The following is an 18,708-nucleotide window of genomic DNA, read 5'->3' on the forward strand; positions in this document are numbered from 1 at the left end:
ACATTCCTCAAACGTGCACACTACTGAAACCTTTGTAGATATACCCAGCCTTAGATTGGTCCTTATGTAATCAAACACAAAGCAGGTGAGCCCAAACATCTCATAAATATCCTACATAACACAGGTGGTCTCAAACCAAACAGGGCAATGTAGACTTTTCAATACACAATGCAGAGTTCAATAGTTTAGTTAAAATATGAGGGTGGAGCGGCTGATCACTGAACTTTCAAATGTTAAGATTCCTCAAGACTCACCAGAGTAGATGCCCTGAAAAGGTACAGAGGCCGGCTTCTGTCCCTCCCTCTGCTCCCTCCGTCCCACCACCCCCTCCTCGGCCACCTCCTGTTTAGGCCGACGTGGCGACGATGGGGGTGGAGAGGCTGAGCGGGGGGAAGGTGGGTGAGGCAGGGGGGTTGGTGGGTGTGCCAACACCCTCTGCCCCCCTTCCTCTGACTTGAGGGTGGTCACTGGCGAGGGGAGCGGAGGCAGCGGGGTGAGGGAAGACGTCGATGGGGTTGGGGAGCGAGAGGGAGCGGGAGGTTTGCGAGGATGCAAAACAGGTGGAGGGGACGGGGAAGAAATTGAGCAGGGTCTTGGTTTGGGCTCTGTGTTTCGCTTTTCTGGTTTGTCTTCTATTTCAGGCCGGTGCTCACTGGCCTTTAAACGCTCCTGAAAAACACGAGAGGAAAGATTTCTGTATACAATATATTTGTAGTGTATATATATGATGCGAGACTTCACTTCAGGGTAAAAATATTAACCAGCTGTGACAGCGGCACTGCTTTTGTTTTCACCTACTCTAGTGGGAGCTATCACAGAGGCGGATTTCAGCACTGAATGACTGTCGACAGATTTTGTCAACACGATAGCGTCAAAACTGTGCAAGATACACTTATGAAACTTGACAGGTGCGTAGTTGAGATCAAAATGAAGGCTGAGTTCAAAGATGGGTGTGGTCTGAGCAAGGGCGCCACAGACAGGGAAGTTAGAAAGTGAAGTTAGAAAGAACTGAGACGGTCTAGCACACTTGTGTTTTTGGTCTATTTGTGGGATTTGTTGTAAATAAGTCAAATACAGAATCTTCCTTATGTATTTAGCCCCATTTATGGTTGCCTGCCAAAGCCAGGAACTATGTGTTTATTGTTGATGTAATGTGTGTTTGTAAGGGCACTAATACTATGTCTCATATAGCTGCAGGACTACTGTGGTTTTTTTGTCTTGTCTTTCGATATAGGGTTTGAACTATGCGTAGTTATTGATGCATGTTTGCTCAACAACACAAAGTCCACTTACGACTAGCTGCGCGTTCCTTTGCAACTCCAGGACCTGCGCTGTGTGCTGCTGGATCATGAGTAGCTCCTGTTGCCGGAGCATTTGCTGCTGAGAGAGGAGCTGGAGCTGGGCTGCATGCTGCAGCGAGCTGCCTGTACCGTATACTCCTGACCACACCTGGGCTCCACGCTCCAATACGTCACCTCCTGCAGAGCAATGAACGCCGGCATGAGGAAGACAATAACATGAATAGGATTATCATGTTTAAAGTGCATCACAGTGCCCTCCTGTTTGTGCTGTAAAGCAGCAAAATACAAAAACAAATGGTACGCAGACCACAATGCCATATGGAGACGGATTATGTCTACAGTAACTACTAACACCAACATCTGTCTCAAAATGAGCGTGATACTCATTTATTTTTGCTAAAATGTTACAAACTGTTATTACCTCTGCCAAGGAGGTTATGTTTTCACCTAAGTGTGTTTGTTGGATGATTTGTTTGCTGGTTGGTTTATTTGTCAGCAAGATTATGCAAAAAGTACTGAACAGATTTACACCAGATGAGGTGGAGTGATGGGGCATGGACCAGGGAAAAACTCAATTAAATTCTGGTGTCAATCTGGGTAAAGGGGTGGATCCAGGATGTTTTTAAAAACATTTTTTAATCACTTTCCTTAAAATTGCAAGATAGGGCCTTTTTCACCTTGGCGAAGGTATGCGCTCTAATGAGTGCCAGTCTAGTATTATAAGTGACAAAATTGGCAAACCTACCTCATATACCACATATACCGTATTTCCTCAAACAGTGACCGGGCCTCTATTTACTTAAACTGCAGAAGGCAGGCCTTTATTTCTAATTCCCTCTGTTTTTTTTAAAGTATAATGAGTAATATTTTAGTACGAAATCTTGTTTTGATCTGCTCCCATTTGCCTTGCTAAGTTACTGCATTACGCCGTTAATAAAAACTCAACACTTCCGGTAATCGATTCAAATTAAAAGCCCTTCATTTCTTAACAAATTGTGAAACATTTGCAGGCATACTGTATGCTACAACAGACGGGATTAAAGGATGACAAAGCAATGTGGATCAGAATGAATGAATCAAACGCCACCACTGTGCCAACAAAGTGTTGAAAATAGCATGATTATACTTTTGAATTAAATAATGTGGTAGAAATGTATATTTATGCTTAACTGGCACGCAAATAATATGACAGGCACCAGGAGTTTATTCACCCATGGTTTTTTCCCCAGCCTGAATTTGGGGGCTGGCCCTTATTTATCCATGTTGACCACGCCCTCGGCCATTATCGAAGACCTGGCTTTTAACCGACTACCGGTTTTTATTTGAAGAAATACTGTACTTCTGATTTCATATTTACAAGCACACACATACACACAAAGAGTGGCTTTCATACCGTAGTGTGGCAGGTGTTCAGTAGGGATGACTATTAGCTGTCCAGACTGTGGGTCCCTGGCAAACTGGTAGGAAGGGGGTAAGGAGCCTGGCAGAGAGGGCGGGTAGCCTGGGGGGAGGGTCTGGTGGAGTGAGGAGGGACCGAGGCCTGAAAGTAACAGGAGGGGAAGAAAAAGGGTGAAAAGGGAGAGAAAAAGTGTGAAAAATGTTAGTCAGAGAAATTGAGAGGGAAAAAAAAAAAAATCTCAGCCAAGCTAAAACTAACATTTACTCAGCATTATTCTTCTTCCAGTATTTATACCCACACTGAAGCCAAAAGGGAGTTACATATGAGAGCAAACACTGAATTTAGTTGCTTTTGAGAGGATTTTGTATTTGTACCAGTGTCTAGACAGACCTAGCCCTTGAGGAACTCTGTGTGCACATGTGTGTGTCTTCATGTTTTCAGATGGTATGTGTGAGCTCATAAGTATACGAGTATGTGTGTCCTGATGCTGTTATTACTGGACCGCGAGTGTTGGAGGAGCGGGTCTGGAATGTCCTGCAAAGATCAGGAATGTCTTTGGCACCTGACCCCTGGAGGCTGCTGTTGTTGCAGAAAACACCTCCCTATTCTGCTATGCCAATCAGAAAAGGCAACAAACACGCACGTAGAATTTTGCAAGCATGCTAATTGTTGGTGTTGGACTGATTTAGCACCAAGTTGGGTAACTCTGACAGATATTAAACAAATGCCTTCTGAAAAGGACAAAATGCACACATTGAAAACTAATCAACTACCAATGCTTTGGGTAGTGTGCTGTTGTATCTGTCCACATCTGGCAGTCTACCTGAGTGTACCTGGAACGCAATTCATCTCCAACAAGAGAATCTTGCATTTCGCATACATGTGGAAACTACACTTGTTTTAGCTTGATGTCACAATGCCGTGATGGAAACACTGTGTCAATAAATTGAAGTTGCAATAAAATGTAAAGCATGTTGTAATACTACAAGCAATAAGCACATTAGGTTGAAGTCCAAAATGCAAAGATATTGAGATTACTTTCACACAAGACAGACAAAAGCAGCAAATCCTCACATTTGATCAGTTGAACTCTTGTGTTTTGCATTTTTGCTTTAAAAATGACTTACAGTGACAATCTCGAAGATTTTAGTCCTTGTTGATTAGGTAACACCTGTAGTTACTGGTGGTAAAAGCAAATGCATTTTAATACTACAGGTCACAGAATTCTGGGAGGCGAAAAAAACTATTGTTGTTTGAATAAAGAAGTCTGGCAATTATTGGCTTTTTTCCATCATTCAACAGTGATCTCATTTTATGCTGCACACGGCATTAGTCTGCGAACAGCAGGGCAAAGTGAAAGGAGCTGGTTTCCTCGCATAGAAGTTAGAGGTGTGCAGCTCGTTGCCTGCAGCTCTTCATCTAACAGCTCACTGTGTCTGCTCCTTCTTGTTCCATTACTCCCTGGAATATTTCAAACTGATCCGCTGTCACAAAATGCCGAAAATGACTGTTGACTTGTTTTACAGACACATTTCTGATGAACGACAGCGGTAAGTGCTAGGCTCACCGAGAAACACATTGCATTCCCTGTGACTACTTCATAATAAGAGTAAAACTTGTGTTTCGCCAGTCAAATGCTTTTAATGTGAAGCTGCACCAGTAGGAAATGTTCAACTTGCATTAGCAGCAACTTAATACAGCATTTTCTCCAGGAATGTTGCCACAGACACCAAGTTTGTAATACTGCAAATATATAAACATTGCAAAACTTTCATCAGTGGGCCATGGGCTTAATCACCATTGCGTTTCCTCATTCAGTGATAAATAGTGACAGACATTTATTTAAATGAAAATCTTCGAGAATGCCACTTTAAACACAAGTTGGTGCAGATTGATTTTCTGTTGATTGACTAACCAATTATATTTTCTAACCACTTACATCCTGATATGAGCTGCTGAATTCTTGAAATCACATGCACAACTTTAGCTATCAAAGAGAAGATGTTACCACGAATGTTAATTGTAATTTTTGGAACATCTAAGCATGTGCTTGTAGCAGTTAGCAAGTGTCCTTTGTCACGTGTATTTCCACGTACTGTATGGTGTGCTGGAGAGCCAGACTGGGGGGGCTCCGGGCCTGGGCATCCATGGGTGAGAAGTCAGAGTTGAGGGGTCTGGAGGCCAACGCCCTGCCCCTGCCAGGGCAGCCCCTCCTGTCACCATAAGGTTGGGGGTCATTAGGCTGGGTGTCATCATACTGGGGGTCAGGCCGCTAGATAAAGGTGCAGGGTGCATCTGAGTAAACTCTGCCAGCTCTTTGGACTCTCTGGGGGGGAAACATGGAACATTTTTATTTAATACTATGTATTCAGAAGAAGATTTTATGATCAAAAAGATGTTACTGAAAACTAACTTCCTTTTTTTTTTGTTGCCATGGTTAACCTCTAACACTGGATTGGGTTAATAAGGATAATTTGGCACGAGGGGAAAAATTAAAAGTGTGGTGAGTCACACCCTCTCACCTGAGCACTTTCTCCTGCTCACGCTCCAGTCGGCCAGCCAGCAGTCTGTCATCATGGTGACGAGCACGGTCCTCCCCTCGCTCCTCATCTATTACGGGTTAAGGCAGAGAGACAGAGAAAAAGGATCAGATAGGTTTGTTTAGTGGCTGCATCACTGAAGACTTTTTGAATGTTTAATCCCCAATCCCACTTGTAATATACATTAAAGAGAGGACTATGAGCTAAGAAAGAATATATATTAGATGGTAGTGAGGTAAAAGATATGTGGTGAGAACAGAAAGAGAAAAATGGGTGACAACGGAGGAGAGAGGGGAAGAAGACAAGGTGACACACTGGCTCTGTAATGGTGACACTGCACAACATGTCAAAATGAGAGGAGAGGCTAAAAATATGATGTTGGGCCGCAGCCTGAAAAAAAAAAAAAAAAAAAAAAAAAAAAAAGAGTACAAGTACATAAAATGTACAAACACACAAACAAGTGGAGTGACAGCTCTCACTTGAAGTGTCAGCTCTTATCAGTTATTAGTCTAGTGCCGCAGGATATGTGTGAACGTACCACTATTGCCTTGCTAGTCAGAGTCTTAAACCCATCCTGCTTACTATGAGGACCAGCAGCAAATGACTGAGATCCAGAGGGGGGAAAAAAAGAAAAGAAGGAAAGCAGCAGTACTCAACCAAGCCATCCAGAATAAACATGAGAATTTCATCCTTGTGTTCTTTCCCCTTAACCCTCTTCCATCTCATTAACGCTGACTGAAGGTCCCTGAGCAGCAGAAAGGTTTTATACAAGTGTGCTGAACCCTTCAGTTCTGCTCTGGAAGTGAGCATGTGGGTGTGTGTGTAGCCTGTAAAGGGACAAGAGACTTTAACAATCCCTGACATGCTCCGCAGGAAAGGTTTCAAGACTGTTACCAAGGTTACAGGGAGCCTGTCCCACATGCTATCCTCCCTGCATCAGAAAGCCAGCAATTAACGCTGCACACCCCCTCTTTCTCACTCCTCTATCGCTGGTCTTCCCTCCATCTCACACTCTCTTAACTTCTTTACTTCCTGACATACCTCTCTTCCCATCTATCAATCTATAGATCTCCATCCATCTGCCCATCTCTTATTGTGAGTCTATCCTCCTCCTCCTGCTGCTTCCCTCCATCTATCCATTCATTCATCCATCCATCTATTTGTGTTTTCAGTGTAAATGCTCTGTTGTTTATTTAGAGCTCTTCTTAGCTCAAGGGACTTATGCTATTAAACCAATCACTCTGCTCAAGCAAGGAAATGAATAAACCCCCAACAGGGATGCATGTGCATGCAGACGCACATGCAGATACACAAACATCTACTGTATCTCACAAATACAGGCAATTCCTCGTATACGCACACACCCGCAATTCGTCATTCTCAAGACTGATGTATTGCTTAGCAACGGACCCATGGTCTTATTGTAATTCAAGGCTTGTTTGTGGCTCTTAGCAGCACTCTGTAATGACATGTTTAATGCAGAGAGGGTGAAGTTGGGGTTGAGGAAGTGGAGCTGAAGAAAAGAGTGGAGAAAGAGAAGGGTGCCTGAGGTGAGACAAGGAGGGAGTGCCTCTACAAAGACAACCTCAGAAGGAGAGAAGGAAGGGTGGGGAAGGAGGGAGACATTCAACAAAATGAGGGGGGGGGGGCTGCACTGTGGGAGGACAGAAAACGCATGGAGCTGAGAGAGAAAGAAAAGAGCAAAACAGAAACAAGGGGAAAGAGAGAGATGGAAAGTGAGCACTGTCGCTGAATGACCTTGACATCCAAGAATAGAGCGCACTATGGCAGGAATTGCTCTGCAACACAGAGAGCCAAGTGATTTTCCCAAAAAGAGCCTTTCAACAAAATACATCCCAGGACATAATTAGTAAAAAGTTGTTTTAACGATTCCAGTCACATAATACCTCAAAGTCAAACAGGCACTGAGGAAATATAAATATGATCCGAAAGAAACTGAATCCTCCATTATTCGTGGAAACAAAAAAGAATCACTTGTTCTTGGTTCATTTAACTAAGGGGATCTATGTTCCCTGCAGCACGATCCTGAGAGTAACCCCAGCGGGGAGTTGAAAGCACAAGCAGTAGAAAGTAAATTAGAAAAATGTTTCAAACATATTACATGCACTTAATTTAACTTGCCAGAAACTATCAAAACATAAAATGACTTTTGTGATCAGCTTAGTGAACTTTACCATGTGACTCCTTGCAAGTATTTCAAACCTTTAGCCCATGAAAATGGAAATACTAAAGTGGAATCACAGCAAAAATGATTCAGTTTTCAGTTTCATTTGTACCTCTATCACTCAAATGCAAGAAAACAACAATTTACTAGAGTTGTTAGCACTCTTTGAGCGTTCCTGAGTTTTGTCACGTCTACATTGCATATTTTACCTTTAATAGCTGTTTGTAGCAGGGGTCTCTGTGTGTCTGAAGGTCCACTGGTAGGTTTACTGGTGCTCCCACTGTCTCTCTGCCGTGCCACAGCTACCGCAATGCCAACCGGAGGGTGGCGCACCTCGCCCTCCCCCTCCCGGCCAAACGAGCGGGCGCTGTCCGGCCGCTCCTGCTCTCTCTTCAGCTGGGGAGGAACCCTCAATGCCCCTGAACCACCTGATCCAACCGCTACCCTTTCCTTGTCTCTCTCCCTCTCTCTTTCCCGCTCTCTCTCTTTTTCCCTCTCCCTCTCTCTTTCGGCTTCCATGCCAATGTTACCCAGACCCCCAAAGGGCCCTCGGCCATCTGTGGCGTGCCTGGAGGGTCCAGGGCCTTCAGCAGCAAAGTTTCCACTGTATTTAATCAGACTCTGCATGGCTGAAACCTCTGTGGGGTCTGAGCCGACTCTTCCGCCTTGCTCTCCACCACTGGACCCTCCCACTAGTGACCCCCCTGGTCGGTAGAGAGCTGATGAGTCCAGGTAGCGTCTCTGACCCCCCTCCTCACCTGCACGCCCATGTCCGTGTTGGGAGGTGTGTGTCTGGGGGGAATGACTGTGGGAGTGTGGGTTATTGTTAGGCCGGTGAGTTGTGTGAGGGGAATGGGAAATTTGTGTGTGTGTGGGCTGGCTGTGGGGCGAGGAGAGCGTGTGTCCGTGTTGGGCTGCAAGAGCAGCCATGTGAGTCGTGGCATAGTTAGCCAAAGGGCTGATGTTATTCCACTTCGGCTCTGCCCCTGCCCCCTCAATACCCAATCGGACTGAGTGTTTAGACATGTCCCTGCTTTCTGGGCTGAACCTTGATTGACTGGAGGAGTACAATGTGTCCTGGCCTCGTTTACCAATGGAACCATTGGTACAAATGACAGAACCTTCCTCTCTTTGATTGCTTGAATCGCCAGACTGGGAGAGTCGAGGATGATCCATCAGGCTCCTCTCAGGAAACCTGTAGCTCTCCTTCTCTCTGTGTCTCTCCCGTTCGCGCTCTCGTTCCCTCTCCCGTTCGCGCTCTCGTTCCCTCTCCCGTTCGCGCTCTCGTTCCCTCTCCCGTTCGCGCTCTCGTTCCCTTTCTCTGTCTTTGTGTTTGTCACGGGCCTGTGAGGCGATCTGGATGGGCCCAGCCCGCTCGTCATAAACCTCCACAGAAGGCACATATGTCGGTGCGCTGACTCGCTGCTCTCTGATCGGCTCTCTGGGTGTGGAGGGGTGGGGTGGACCAGTGATAGAGGGCTGGAGCGCAGGGGGAAGGATGTAGGAGATGTGGAGGGCCCCAGTTGATGTTGCCCCAGAGTCGTTCCTCCTCGGTCTGTCTGATTGAGAGTTTGAGTTGTTTGAGTTAACGTTAGAGTTATGGTTGTGATGGGGTCGAGGGACGCCCTCTTCCTCCCGACCCCCTCTGTCAGTTTCTGGTCCATGGAACCTGCCTGCACCACCACCTGGAGGGAAGGAGGGCTGTGGAGGTGATGGCCTGGATCTGGCCTCCAATGTGGAGTGCTGAGAGTGTGATTTCTGCTGGTGGAGGTGAGGATGGAAAGACCAACCATCTCTTTCTCTTTCTGTGTCCCGGTCCCTTTCTTTCTCTTGTTCCCGGTCTCCGCTCCTTGCCCTGCGGTCCTCCTCACCCCTCCCGTCTTGCGTAAGGTCTACCACGCTGTGTGGCCGCTGCTCCTCTCTTAATCGCTCTCGCTCTCTGTCCCTGTCCCTTTCCCTCTCCCCCCGATAGGACCGGTCCCTGCCACAATCCCGTGACGTCCTCTGAGGGGGTGTGGAGCTGGACGGGGCGGCCGGGGGTGCAGATGGAGGATGGAGAGACGACTGGCTCAAGGAGGCTGGCAGGTAAAAACTCTCTACAAAACATATAACACATGAGTCTAAAAACACAAACACTGTTTAAACAGATGATAAAGATTTGTTTATACTGCAGCACCCAGGCAGAGGTTAACATGATAAATATTTAAATGTTTTCTTGCCAAGAAAATGTAAAAATAAAAGACCTACAGTAGATCTGCAATGGGCATATCCAAAGAGGAGAAGAAAAAAAAACCTCTACATATTACAGCAAGAAAATAAAAAAAGAATCAGGGCCTAAACCGGTCCACCTGTCAGCCAAATGTTGCCCGTTTCTGGCTGGAGCTTTGGCCCAGTACCACAAGTACCTGCAGGTCTTCTCACTAAAACGACAAGGCTTAACATAAAGCCTACTGCTACTGAAGTATCACAGGATATGAAAGGCTATGTACTCTACATTCAGCCGTTTCTCTCCATGAACGTTGTCGGTGACAGTGACTGACCTTTATGCGCGTCGTAGAGAGGATGCTGGGAGAGTGAGGGAGGATCTAGGTGCCCCAGGGACAGGTAGGGGCTGGAGTACAGGCTGCTTGGCAGCGGAGGATAGCCTGAAGACAAAGAAACACAGAACGTGTCATACATTGCAGATTAAAAAAAAACAAAACACATCAGTAATACATCAGTAACGTAAATATCATGGGCTCCTTGAATTTTTTACGAGTGCCAATTGGAGAATTAGGACAACCCCTGGAGGAGGTAAACAGAAGCATCTTTTGCTATCAGCTAAAAAACAGAATATTACTACTTAGATTTAGAGCTGCAATGATTAGTCGATTAAACAATTTTTTCGATCTGCAGAAAATCAGGAACTATTTTGATTTTTGATTTATCGTTTCAGTAATTTTCTAAATTCAGTTTCTCCAATGTGAGGATTTGTTTCTTTTCTTTGTTTTATATCTTTGCAAACTGATGTTGGTCAGACAAAACAAGACATCTGAAGACGTCACATTGGATTCCCAGAAACTGATCAGCCTTTTGTTCCACAAATTTTTTAATGTTTAATTTAATGGACAAAAAGAAAATAATAATGATTAATCGATAATGAAAATAATCATAGGTGGCAGCCCTACTTACATCCTCCTCCTATTGATGAGTAATCATTACCGTCAACATTATCGTGAACACTGTATGAGGGTAAAAACTGCGGTTTGATTTCAGATCTCTACATCATTCTGCAAAAAGCAGCCCTCCTACAAAATTAACTGTATTGGTGTTTCTAATGTTTTGTCCACCACATGTTTATCAACGAGCGAAGTCTGATCACTCCACTCCGAATATTCAGATTATGTTCATTAGCAATTAACCTACGAATTATTTTCAAAATCATTTGCTCTATGTCTTTTTTTGTCAACAGTTCAAAATGAAGACATTCTATAGACTATCATAGAAAGCTACAAAAAATACCAACAGATGAGATTCACATTTGAGAAGCTGGAAGCAGTGAATCTTTGCCATTTTTGCTTTAAAAATTACATGACTGATTATCGGAATAGTTAATTAATTTTCAGTCGCTCAACTAATTAATTAATCGACTAACAGTCTTAGCTCTAACTCAGACTAGTCAACAGATATGAACACATGCAAACCAGATTTGACCACTTTTATATCATGTTAAACAATTAAGTCAGTGTAAAAAGTTTAGGAAAACAGTTACAGTTGACGTCACCTGTAACGATTTGTTTTGTTCATGAGGTCAGCCTGGGGTTGGTGTTGGGCAAGAGTCTGCCCTTCAGCCAGCTGCTGCTCTCAGAGACCAGATCTTAATATAGACAAAGCCTCGCACTCTGGTGTAATGCACTGAATTTCTGTGTTAGGACTGAGCTGGCTGCAACTCTGATGCTGGCTGGTGTCACCGTGTTAGGACACAAGTTTGAAGAGAAAAGAAAAAAAGACTTCACCCCACACCCACACCCACACACAGATTGAGACATTCCCGGCTCCCACACTCAGGCCATTCCAAGAAGTATCAAAGATGCTGCTGCCGTTCCAGCAAGAAGCGCCAGGGAGCAGAGCTGAAGTATATATCTGTCTCCTCTCCGTTTCAAGAGACAGAAATGGAGAAGGCAGGGAGGGCGGGGGGTGGGGGTGGAAGTGGTTATAGAAAGGCATGGGAGACAGAAATATAAGAGGAATGATGTGATGAGAGTAAAGGAATGCGGTATAGGTCTCTTGCAAAGTTTCCTTCGATCACAGCTAACCTTGATCTCTAACAGCTTTGATACGGGGTTCCTTTGCCGCTACGGTGCATCCAAGGCATATCCAAAGTCTGCCTTGTAGCTGCTGCCTGGAAACGTCTTCAGCTTTTAGTAATTTTAGCTGGTATTAAAGACGGCCACCAGGTATTAAGAAGCTCTCTTAGGCCATTAAGGATTCTATTCATATCAGAGCAAGTTGAGTCTATGGCTGATTTAGCCAGCAGTAAGTTTTAGCTTCTTTAGCTTTAGATAGACTCGAGCTTCAATTTAGACTAAACTTTAAGTCAAGCGTCAAAGGTCCAGCCATCCTTTATCCCTCCCTTCTTTGACTGAATATAATGTCTAACAGGGTGTGTCTTGGCAGGGACTGACACTCAGATGAGCCAGTGACTGACCTGTGTAAAACTTTAATATAAGGTCGGCATCCTTAAAATTTTCACAAAACCAAAACCTGTTTTTGATACTATTTATGGTCAGCATTTTTTCTGCAATAGCAAGTGAATGTGATTACATTCTGTGAGTTTTCATTGTTAATGACGTAGTCCGCCATTCCCATGCTGGATTCAAATTGACTCAACATGCAGCAGGGATTCATCAGTATGCATGCAATACAGTATTAAAGGGCTAGTTCGACATTTTTAAAAATACACTTGCTTTCTAGTGGAGAGTTAAAGGCTGTATCCAGCAATCAATTAGCCTAGCTTATCACAAATAAACAGAAATTAACCAGTTTTTTTTTTTTTTTTTTGGACTATTTCTTGGCTCTGAGCATTTACCGTAGTTGCAATCACATTTCAGTGCAACCCCATCAAACTGTCTCTGAATTGAAGAAAGTAAGCTCATGACAAAATCTTTGGGGGGAAAAAAAGAAAAGAAAACAAAAAAAAACCCCTAATCACACACAATCTTATTTGCTGTGTTTGGAAAGCATTGACCAAGATCTGTCACACAGGTGATGCAATCAGCTTTAAAATGAATCCTAAATGGAATCCATTCGTCCTTCTCCCTTTACCTTGCCAAAACGCACTCCGAGATGTGTTTCCTCCTATCTGATCTTCTACTCCAGCGAGATTTGATAAGGAGACACAAAAGGACATGAGGGAATGAGGAGGGAACAGATTCAATCACTTACTGGACAGACCTTAAGATGAGCACAGAGACAGAAAGGAAAGAGAGGTGCAAGGAGAGGATAAAAACACACAAAGACACATATATAATATGTACACTCACACACATACACACACACTTGTGTGTGTCTAAATCTGTGTTCATAAGCTAGATCAGGAAAGGGTTGTAGACAGGTGAGGCAGGAGAGCTACAGAGAGAGACAAAGTGCATACTGGACAGGAAGCTCAAAAAAAGAACAAGAGGGAGCAAGATAAATTACAGTAATGTATGACAGGCTAAAGTAAGAGACTGGCTGCGGACTTAGGAAGCAAGACACATTTACTACAGAGCCAGGAGCAGAGCTACCAGCAGAGAGACAGAAATGGAACAGGATCCAACTGGTGTAAGCAATGAGGAACAGAAGAGGAACAAGCCTCCTGGGCATTGGACAGGAGCGAAGTGTGAGAAATGTAATGAAAAAATGCTGTCACATGCATCTTCAAGCATTTGAATTCTGTACTAAGTCAAAAAAGGAGGACAGAAGGAGAAAAAGAGAGAATTAAGCATAACTGTTTGTTGAGGCGAATAATGATTTACCTTCATGAGCGTGTGATGCCCAGAGCTGAGCCATCTGCAGACTGCTGGGATTAGCCGATCTGTACGCAGGGTCAGAGGTCAGGGGGGAGGGGCCTGGATAACCTGACAGAAAGGGACTGGAGCCTGATGGGAAGGCATCACCTAGGAAAAAGAACCAAGACTGTCAGTCACCCTTGTACCACAAGAACCAAACTAATAAACAACAATGACTTTCAATTTATATTTTACATTCTGTCACTTTCCTGTGTGTGTGTGTGTGTGTGGTGCACAATCAATACATGCTGATGTTTCTATGCCGAACCAATCACATTACCACCGAGCCACCATGCACTCCATTTCAACAAGACAGACCACAGACAGATTGCACTGCGAAGAAGAGGACATTTAATGTAACAACCGACTAAATCGTCACAACAGGAGTGGAACCATGTGGTGTAATCTTGAGGGTACCTTCTCTGATAGGAAGAAGTGATTTGAAGGGGCATTAAGGGAGTAGCCTCCACCTTGTTGGATCAAACTGGCACATTCGCTCTCTTAGCAAATATAGATTATCAGATCGCTCACTGTGCTGGGATTTTAGCTTTTCAGTTTCCTCTTCAGGATTCAACCATCTCCTAATCTAACTGACAAAGTTATTCCCACCTATAAACCACTGGTGTGTGCAACTTACTCAAGAAATAAATCTGTTTGAATGTAAATCCTCCGAAACACAAGTGAAATCTATGAAATGTTTGAAAAAAAAAAAAAAAAAAAAAAAAATTGTGCAAGAATGGCAATCACAACTTCCCAGAGAAGGTGAAATCCTCAAATGTCTTGTTTTGTTGGACTCAATTCAAAAACCAAATATATTTAATTTTCTATGATATGAGAAAGAAGCAGCAAAGCCTCCCTTTCGAGAAGCTGAAACCTGGGAACGTTTAGCATTTTTTCACTATTTTTTTTTTTTGTTCACTATGCCAAACTTCAGAGTTAGAATGTTTTTTTTTTAACTTGTTATATGGCAGTGGGTTGTATCTTCAAACTTATTTTTTGTGATCCCATAGATATGGATCTGTCCAGATAAACTATTTCCAAATTTGCAATCCAGTATTTCCACAGGCTCAACGTACACCAAGCAAAGCAGAGCAGAGTTGCGCAGTCAGTGGAAATTTAAAGTTGGTTTCGACCTGAACGAGGCAAATATTTTATCATTCCAGGCAGAAAGTAGACATCAGTTGGATTACAAAAATACCTTTAAAGACGCAACTTGCTGCTGTATAACTCATAAAAAATAAATGTTTTTAGTTTTCCTTAAGGTTTGCTTTATGATTAAATTACAAGCACACAATGTGAGTTGAGTGTTGAGGTCACAAATTAGCTAGGGTTTATACTAAGCTTTGGCAGATACATGCCATTTGACTTGTATCTTATATGTATGTATACCTATAAGTCTGTTAAGGATCAAATGTGTGATTGCTTAAAATTTAGTGCCTGTGACTAACTATTTGAATGTATCTCCACCACATTATGGATTCCTTATCCTTGAACCCTCTGAAACACACTGGACACTCTGAATAATATTAATACTAGGAACTTGATTGATGGGAACTTGCATTCAATCCAATCAACTTCTACATTAACATCATTCCATTATACGAGGGCTGGTTGTAGAAGACATTACTTCTACAGCGACTATTTATCCAACCAAAACTCTCTCTTTTTAATTTGAACAAGCAAACAATTCTGCACACAGTGATGTGTGTTTACATAAAGCATGTTGACGTAATACACCTCACCATTTAAACCAGTTCCATCACTTTAACATTGAAAGACTGAATCCTCATAACACATTTCATATCTCAACATGATACTGTTATCAGTTGATTTGGTTAGGTTCCATACCCTGCATGTGTGCACCATTGACCATTTGTAAACTTTGAACCCCTGAACCATTACTGCCTCTTCCAATCACAACCTTCTAAGAACTGGAAAAGGTTTCATGTTTGGCTGAGGTTTCCCCCACCCAGACCATTAACGAACGCACTACAAAGCCATTACGCTGATAAAACTAACCGTGTGTAGGGGAAAGGGTGCTGTCTGTATAGGGGTGAGGGGGAAGGGACTGAGCTTGTGTGTGTGTTTCTGTATTAGTCCTGTGGGAATCTGAGAGACATGCTGTGCTTGCTAAGTTTCCCCTGCATCTAAATCAGTACATTAAAACTGCAGTCCGTCAGCACCTGTACACACACACACACACACACACACACACACACACACACACACAGTATTTTAAATCAATAGAAAAAAAAACGCAGCTTTCCAATTAATCACAAGCAAGAGGCATGTACACATATACAGGAGTAATGCAGTGTGCCTTTATTCTACTTGTTTCGAAAAACTGTAGGTGGATCCTTCCAGACCAAGTTGACCACCCTCCATGTTTGCATGTATGCATATGTCTGTGTCTGTGCTGCACATGTGTATACTGCAAGCCTCTGTGTGCGTAGCTTAAGTGGCTGCACTGCATCGTGTTATGACCACTGACATGTGCAGACAGTTCTGTGTGGGTTTGCAATGAATGCCGTTGAATCAGAGACACTGCACGAGCTATGGGATTCACACATTCTAAGACACATACACAAACAAGCATTTATGAATTCACACATGCACAACGATTCCTGGGAATATACAGACTTGAAAACATGCACAACCAAGCAACCAGATACGCATGCACGCACGCACGCACGCACGCACGCGAGGTCCTCGATTAATCTTCAGTTAGTCTCAGAATGTTAACTCTGCTGAAAAACACACCCTGTTGTCTTGTGTGGATCGTTGAAGGGCAGCACAGTGACGCACAGCACAGTGGTTTTACTTTCAAAAGAGAGACAACTTACTGTGTCGTCTTATATTACAATATATTATTCATTATAGCATAGACTTATTCATACAGAGAAGCGATATGATCCACCTATCTCACTGCTATCATCTTCAAATTGGCGCTGTTCAAAGAAAACCATGTATCTCCAAAATTAGGAATTTTTACTTTTTTAGAAAAACGGAAGGATTAGATGTCCTTTATGCATTCTGTTTACTCCTGGTAACAACCAGAGTGTCTTATTACTCCTGCAAACAGTCCTTGGACCGTTTTTCTGAAATACAAAAGAAGAGCAATTGGTGTATATGTTTACAGTGCAGCCAAGCAAACTCGGGTTGTTTTTAGAGAAGTCAGTAATTTATTTGATGAATGATAGCTGTCAGCTCTAACCTTGGTGATAAATGTATTGAGTTTCCTGTGACTGCCTCACAATAAAAGCCTTGCTATGTTTCACAAGTTGACCACTTTTAATGTGAAGCAGCTGCAGTAGGAAATGTTTGGTTTGCATTAACAGTAACTTAATACACCACTGTTACCACTCTATGGGAGTGAACAGTTAACAGTGAGGCTGATATCAATGAGATAAAATTACAAACTGTCCCACTGGATTTCATGCTGCATCGTTTCCTAAGTATCCCCTAGTGTGTATGAGGGTAATTTCAATTCCAGTGCATGAATTACGGACTTACTGCCACTAACAAAACAACTATATAGAGAGGTAATACCAGAATGCAAATACATTGAATAGCTATGCTGAAAAATGTTGCCCATAAATTGTGTTGAAAACTGGCTCTGATGGCACTGAAATCTTAAAGATTATAACTTTAAATATCACGACTATTTAAAAAGTCAGTGGATTAGCTAAAAATGTATCATCACAAAGCTCAGAACAAATGTGTTCGGCCTAGCTTAAGTTGACATTTTGGATATACATAATTTTTCCCAACAGCGACGAAATGTTATATTTAACTAAAGTATGTGTTGTGTTAGAAACACTTGATCTTTTTATGAGTGCTGGAAACCAAAACCAAATATCTGATGGCATTTTCTGACTATTCATCCGCGTGACTGTAAAAAGTGATTTGCCAATTGTTACTAGTGTACTGTGTACTAGCATGACTCACTTCCAGCAACTCATGACTTTTGGTAATTTACTTATGTAAATTATAATGCGATTTACCAAAAAAAAAAAAAAAAAAAATACAAAAAGGAACCCATTTTTACCGCCACCTTTCCACCCTTCACGCCAGTGTTACCATGTGTGTCAGGCTTTGTGCCAGCAATGTTGTTCTAACAAATTATTCTCATCTATAATCCATTTTCTAAATTGTTACCTGGTGTGTGCAAGGAACAAAACGTAGACATACCCCCATGAAAAACACACACACTCTCAGAGAATACATTCACAACCACCACCTGTCAAGGATGTTGAGGTCCTGGTAGAATGTCAGCAGTTTCCATTCCTTCAGGCCAAACACCAGGGTCTCTCTAAACGCAACCACACACACCAAGAGACACAGATGCCCCACTAGAGTATGGATCAATCTCAGCATCACAGCTGCCTACAGGCCCTTTGTCCATGTGTATAGAGCATGCTCACGCACACACGCACGCAGGCACGCAGCTACATACAGTCCACAGTTACGCTTCATGCCAGTGATCAGGAAAAAAAAAAATACAATCCAAAATTCCCTTTTCCCCTTCCTGAATAGTCTAAGGGAGGAAAAGAGGGAGGGGTAGAACGAGGGAAAACATTTTTGCTCTTCGTTCCAGAAACAACATCCAAATGGTAGCTGAGAGGGAAATGTTTCTTTAAATGTTTTGAAATTACTCTCTCATTACCTCCATCTCTTTTTCTCTCTGCCCTTTCCTTCCTTCCTCTCTCTTTCTTCACAACTCCGTCCCACTTTACCACCCTGGACACACACAACCCCAACTTGGCTCCAACTTCACAAGACAGTTAGTTTGCCATATTGGGATAAGTGAGTTGCCAAGAAACACGCTCTCTGACTCCCAACACAATCTGAGCCTCCATTTTCAGATCCTCATAAGAAAAGTATCTCGATATCAGAGAAGAAAAGGCCTGCTGGAGATCACTCATGCTAGAGACGCAACGGCAAATCTCACACACACCCACACACACACACAGAGTGAAAATCAGTGAAATCAAGCTCAGGAACAAGAGTCTTGGTCGCAAATCAATCTAACATGGACTGAAAAACAACAGAATCCAAAAACAACAATAATGGAACCTGTACAAAATCACAAAAAATATGAGAGAAAAAACCTCTGGTATAAATGTATGCTGCCAACACCACAAATACGTGCACACACACACACACACACACACGCACTCTGTGAACCCATCTGTACCCCATCAGCGGTACTCAGAGCAGGGTCAGCTGGGGGGGAATCTCTATTGATCTCTGG

At 43.1% G+C, this 18,708-nt stretch overlaps 1 protein-coding gene across 2 annotated transcripts in view; it reads right to left on the reverse strand.

The window, feature by feature from the left end:
* Positions 1-18,708, reverse strand: part of tnrc18 (trinucleotide repeat containing 18) — a 48,546-nt gene that overhangs the window by 21,142 nt on the left and 8,696 nt on the right. The window contains exons 3-11 of one of the 2 annotated variants that reach the window (XM_040123561.1): positions 13,422-13,562; positions 12,730-12,774; positions 9,966-10,070; positions 7,635-9,521; positions 5,223-5,310; positions 4,797-5,026; positions 2,695-2,841; positions 1,294-1,478; positions 255-669 (exon numbers count right to left, since the gene is read on the reverse strand). In XM_040123561.1, coding sequence (XP_039979495.1) covers positions 255-669; positions 1,294-1,478; positions 2,695-2,841; positions 4,797-5,026; positions 5,223-5,310; positions 7,635-9,521; positions 9,966-10,070; positions 12,730-12,774; positions 13,422-13,562 — 3,243 coding nt within the window. The remainder of the gene's footprint in view (positions 1-254; positions 670-1,293; positions 1,479-2,694; positions 2,842-4,796; positions 5,027-5,222; positions 5,311-7,634; positions 9,522-9,965; positions 10,071-12,729; positions 12,775-13,421; positions 13,563-18,708) is intronic. The other variant, XM_040123563.1, reaches the window with a different exon arrangement.

Source organism: Xiphias gladius, chromosome 3 (genome assembly GCF_016859285.1).
Source record: "Xiphias gladius isolate SHS-SW01 ecotype Sanya breed wild chromosome 3, ASM1685928v1, whole genome shotgun sequence".
Classification (NCBI taxonomy): Eukaryota; Metazoa; Chordata; class Actinopteri; order Istiophoriformes; family Xiphiidae; genus Xiphias; species Xiphias gladius.